The 5,644-nt window shown below is 42.6% G+C and overlaps 1 protein-coding gene across 1 annotated transcript in view; it reads right to left on the bottom strand.

Annotated features, from left to right (window-relative positions):
* The window catches only part of LOC101638049 (sphingosine-1-phosphate lyase 1-like), a 53,561-nt gene extending 48,353 nt beyond the window's left edge, over positions 1-5,208 (bottom strand). Inside the window, exons 1-2 of the mRNA XM_013004236.2 lie at positions 5,194-5,208; positions 4,171-4,336 (exon numbers count right to left, since the gene is read on the bottom strand). Coding sequence (XP_012859690.1) covers positions 4,171-4,336; positions 5,194-5,208 — 181 coding nt within the window. The remainder of the gene's footprint in view (positions 1-4,170; positions 4,337-5,193) is intronic.
* Between the last annotated feature and the right edge of the window lie 436 nt (positions 5,209-5,644).

Raw genomic sequence — 5,644 nt, 5'->3', positions numbered from 1 at the left:
CCCCACCTCTCCCTCTCCCATGCCCTCCCCCAGAACCGTTGATCACATTGTTTTATCCTCCAGATTATTCATCCAGCCTATCTTATTTAGACAGACCTTCAGAGATAATAATATGCACCAAAAAACAAGACAAGGCAAAACAAAGCAACAAAAGAAAACAAAACAACAACACTACCAAAAAGCCAATGACAAAAGAAAGCCTGCAGTTAGTTCAAGGACTGTTTGTTGGCCTTTAGGAGTGTTTTCTGGTTGAGTCTGATGGGGTGCCAAGCCCTGCCCCCAAAGTCTATTTTTGGTATTCCCTGGGCACTTTGTTTCTCTGTTCCCCTTGCTGTTCTGTTGCATGACCTTAGTGTTTCACCTCAGTGTGGTGGGATCAGATCGGGCTCAATTCCCACACTGTGTGTCCAGTGTTGTCCCCTGTAGGGATATGGGTCAGTGAGGGTTGTCGTGTCTCGTAGTGGGGCCAGCCACATGGTCTTCTCTGGAGTGGTTGCTCTGAGCAGGAATATCATCCTTGAGGCTTGGTAGGCCAGGATATGCTCCACTCTCTCTTCCTCCCCCTTCATTTGCTCCTATGTACTTTGATCATAATGTCTCTCTCCCTGAGCTGCAGCTTCAGTGCTGTCCTCTGAAATAAATTCTTCTGGGGAGAGGGACAGGTGTCCATGTAGTTGGGATTGGGGCCGGCTCCTCAGACCTCTCCACTGGTTCCCTGCTCCATGCAGCTATGTTGCAGTCACATCTTGGAGTATCTTACAGCTCTTAAAACAATCCATACATCACTTCTATCAAGGACATTTGTACATATGTTGCTATCATCCTTTTTTATTAATATATAATTTTATTGAGGGTTCTTCTATTAATATATCATGTTATTGTATCAAACACACTTGTACATATGCAATCCCTGCTTTTTTAAAGTTCCCATTTGCCTGGTATATTTTCTGCAAGCCTTTTATTTTTAGTCAATTTTTGTCTGTGAACATAAGATGTGTCTCTTACAGGCAGCAGATTGATGGGTTATGTTTTCTGAGCAAGCCTGATACCCTTTGTCTTTTAATGAGCAAATTCAAGCCGTTGGCATTCGTCATCTCATACCTTTTGCATTCGGTGTTTTCCTATCTCCCTTATATCAGCGTGCTGTGCTTATGTGAGGGGCTTCATTCTTGCTTTCTTTTCCCTCTGAGGCAATGTTATCTTGGTAATTATTTTAGTGCATTGACTTCTGGATGTAGTTCTGCTTTATGTCGGTCTCATGCTTGTGGTTGGTGGATGTTGGTCTTCAGACAACAGTGTCAGCAAGGATTTTCTGCAGGATTGCATGTCTTATGGTGTATTCTTTGAGTTTTTCCTTGTCCAGGAAGACTCTGACCTCACCTTCTATCTTAATAGTTTGGCAGGTTAGAGGATTCTCAGTTTGGCATTTTTTTCTTTCAGCTCTTTTGGAAGATGTTACTCCACTCTCTCATTCTCTTCATGTTATTGGCTGATAGGTCTGAGCATATTCTTAAATGAGCACCATTGTATGTGTCTTCCTTTTTTTCCTCTTGCTTCACTTCAAATTTTCTCTTTTTCCCCAAAGTTGGATAACTTAAATATTATGTTCATTGGTGAGTTCTTCCTGGGGTTTAGTTTAATTGTCCTCTCTGCTTCCTGTGTGAATATCTGATTCTCATTCATTAAGGTGGGGAAGTTTGCTTCCAGAAATTCCCTCCCTACTTTAGCTGTTACCTTCTTCCTGTGTCTTGTTGTAGTAGACCAATTATTCAAATATTGTTACTATTCATTGCATCTGTCATTGATCTCGGGTTTTTTATCCCACCTCTTTGATTATCTTGTTTGACTGTCTTTCCCATTTGTTGAAGTCTGTCTGATAATCCAGATTGCCTTTATGATTCTCCACCTATTCTAGTCTGTTGATGAGGACCATGATCTTGTGTTTTGCTTCTGTTACCTCATCAATTAGTTTTTTATTCCCCTTTGGTGGGTGGACTTCATCCCCTCTATGTGGACTTCATCTCCTCTATCAGGGACTTCATCTTCTCTAACATTTCGTCTTAATTCTGCATTGCTTCCCTCATATCCTGTATTACTCCAAGCAGCATTCTGAAGATTTCTTTTTGTTGCAGATCTACATCTGTTTCTTCTATGAGTGTCATTAAGTTTAAGACTTCTGCTGCTGTTGCATTTTGTTGTTCTTGTTTTCTTGTTTAGGGTGTTGAGGTATGATGCTGTCTGCATGTCATTTTGGAAGGACTGAGCATGTTCCTGGGAGACTGGGGGGTGAAGGCCCTGAGATCTTTCTCTTTGACTGGTAAGAGTGGTGTATTATTCTGTGCTGACTAGAAAAACAAATCCAGAGAGATTCGAATGTATAAGAAAGAGCTTTATATAAAAGAGCAATTGTATATTGAGAAAAGTTCCCAGCCCCATCCAGATCAAGTCCATAAGTCTGATATTAGCCGATATGTTCAACATCAGTCTATAATTTCCTCTTCAGACTCACACAACATATGCAATGACACCAAATACAGGAAGATCACAGGCCAGTGGGTGGAAAATCTTGTGGCTACAGTGGCAGTGGATGCATCTCAGCACTGGCATGGGTCTATCCCCATGTCACTCCTCCAGCTCCATGGTTCTGGCTTCATCAACATAGCTCCATGTGGGATGTCAACAGGAATGTCTCCCAATGAGAGTTTGTGTCCTGCCTCTAGGGAGGAAGACAGGAGTTCCCAGAATCCTCAAGAGAAGGCCATGCCCACACAGAGGCCTAACTGGCTATGGCCTGATTGACAGGCTAGACTCCACCCCTTTGCAAGTTGACAGGAGATTATGTAATTGCCACAAGTGGTTTTGGGGACTTTCTGTGGTCTACTATGGTGGTGGTTTGGGCTGTTGTGTAGGAGAAGTGCCTCGGTGACTGTGGCAGGATGCAGTGGAGGGCCCAGGAGGGCGTGCTGCGGCCAGAGACTGTAGGTTTGATACTGGAATGAGTTGGGGTTGGCCTGCAACGTGGGCATGGGTCTGATCTGGACTGTTGGCTATAATTTGCCATATTTTAAAGATGATCAGTGGTGCCCAAAACTGGTAGATCTAGTTTTGGGCTTGGCTGTGGTCTTCAGTCCCTGGATTTTCATGCTTTGTTATGTTAAATCCTAGGCTATGATCTGGGGATTAGAGTTCTTCCTTCTTGTTCTGCTAATAGCCCAGCACCAGGTTTCTCGTGGCTTATATGCAAAGCTACCCAAAGGAACACAGCCTGGAATTTTAAGTGTTTAGATTTTTTTTTAATATAATCGGCTTGTGGGATGCCCTGGTATCAGGACTGTGCCATGCTGTCCCTCAGGGAAGGGGGACCAGATTAGCTGAGTAGTTTGGGGGCCTACTGGATCTGAATTCTCTGCCAACTGTCACTCCCAGCTCTTCTGTACAGTTCTATCATGGGTAAATATCCCAGGGGCTCCTCTATTGCTACAAATTAGTGATTTATTATCTATTGTTACCCACGCTGGGGAGAGAGAGAAAGGGGATTGCTGATGAAGTCACTCCATTCCTGGCTGGGGAGGGAGGATACAAGGCCTGAGAATGCAAGAGCAGGGTGTATGGCAGAAATGGGAACTTCGATGTGAAGTCTAGTGGCTAGTTCTTGGAGGCTCTCTGAGAGCCTGGTATTATGACCACCTTTAGACAGCAGCCTGGGGAAATTATTGCACGCTGCAAGTCTCCTATGTTCAGTGTAGGAAGGGGTGGTGGACGACCCCACTGGGCTAGGTGAGGGATTAGTGGAGCCCGACGGCAGATGTAGGGAACTTAGAGCCTTTCATGGAGTTCTCAAATTGCTCCATGGGCAAAAAATCACAGGGGGGTCAGAATCAGAACCTAGTACTCTGGATCTATTGGCCTCCTTACCTCTTAATTTCCTGATGTAATAAAATCAACGTACCACAGCTGCAAATCAGGAAAATCAAATTGAATGAAATTCATACTTGTGCAATGCTTCTAGTATTACTTTACCAACTACAAGGTATTATACAGCTTTCAAATGAAACAGATTTTTTAAATTAGACCCAAACAAAAACTCTAGAAGTCACAACATCCTATCATGAGTTTCAAAGCCAGAAAAATACCACTGCTATACCATTAGTGTGAGGACAGTATACTTACTCTCTGGCTGGAAGACAAATTCATATACCCAGATAACCAGCAGGGTCCATAGAACACTCCATGCAATTAGTTGCCACGGCTCATACGTGATGCAGTGCCCATTGACATAATTCTTCACTTTTGTGGAATGTACCTCCAAAATCTCAAAGTAAGGCTCAAAGGCCTTCTAGAAATGCAAGAAAAATACTAAACATTACTTTCAGAAAGAAAACACAGTCTGTTTATGTTGCTTAACTCCCCTTTTCCAAAGTCAAGGACATTCACACTCAAACCCCACGCAGCAATACTCTCATCATCCTCTAGATCAGTGGCTCTCAATCTTCCTAATGCCTCGGCCCTTTAATACAGTTCCTCATGTTGTGGTGACCCCCCAACCATAAAATTATTTTCATTGCTACTTCATAACTGTAACTTTGTTACTGTTATGTGCCGGGTGACCCCTGTGAAAGGGTCATTCGACCCCTAAAAGGGTCGCGACCCCCAGGTTGAAAACTGCTGCTCTAGATCGAGCTAACTCCTGCTATAAGAACACCCATGCACATGGCTACTCACCAGCTCTGTGAAGGTTTCTAATCCTCTTCTATTAAAATGTCTGAGCTAGTTCATCACTTCAACTCTCAGACTCTCTAATGACTTTCAGTAGTCTCTGCCCCATTCTCAAACCCTTTCTAAATGAATGTCACTTCTCTTCTCTACTTTATTTCACCCTGCCCCAATCTCTTTTCTGTAAAGGGCCAGATAGCAAATATTTCTAGGATTGGTGGGCCATATCATTACAATTAAACTCCGTGAAAAAAAAGCAGCCATAGACAAGGCATAAACAAATGAGAGAGGCTCTGTTTTAATATAAATTTTATGTATGGACACTCTACTTTAAGTTTTCTTATCAGTTTCACATGTCAAAAATTATCTTTGTTTTTTTGGTGTTCTGTTTTTTAATTAAAGAAAAAAATGTTTTAGCTCATACACTGCACAAAAATGGGGGCTGGCTCAATTCACCATTAGGCCATTTTTTGCTCACACCTGCTCTAAGGCCATATTTGATCATAAGGCTCTTAGGCCAGGGAGTGTAGCTTCTGATCATTTATATCCTTCACAGTGCCTGACATAGCAAGGGCAGAATCATCCATAAACTAACCAGAATACCCCACTCAAGAGAATCCTCTCACCCTTTAAGCATTCCTTAAGAGCTCATCTACAGCTTGTCACACCTGTCTTGCAGTTTACTCATCTCTTTCTCATCTCCATGCCTAAGTGGTTAAGCTCCTTAACCACTTATCACAGAGCTCTGAACAAAGTAGTTTATCTAATAATTTGTTATTCATTCACCTATTTAACATTTATTAAGCAAGGCTTAAGGCATTAAAGGAGAAAGACTAGGCTTTCTATTTCTGTTAACAGTTACAGTCTCAGAAACTCACAGGGGCAGTTCTACCCTGTCCTATAAGGGACTGGGAGGAGGAGGTTGAAGAAG

Source organism: Echinops telfairi, unplaced genomic scaffold, assembly GCF_000313985.2.
Source record: "Echinops telfairi isolate 266 unplaced genomic scaffold, ASM31398v2 ScPeMD7_70;HRSCAF=299, whole genome shotgun sequence".
Lineage (NCBI taxonomy): Eukaryota > Metazoa > Chordata > Mammalia > Afrosoricida > Tenrecidae > Echinops > Echinops telfairi.
Note: the sequence above shows the minus strand (reverse complement) of the source record. Positions and strands in the feature narration are given on the sequence as shown.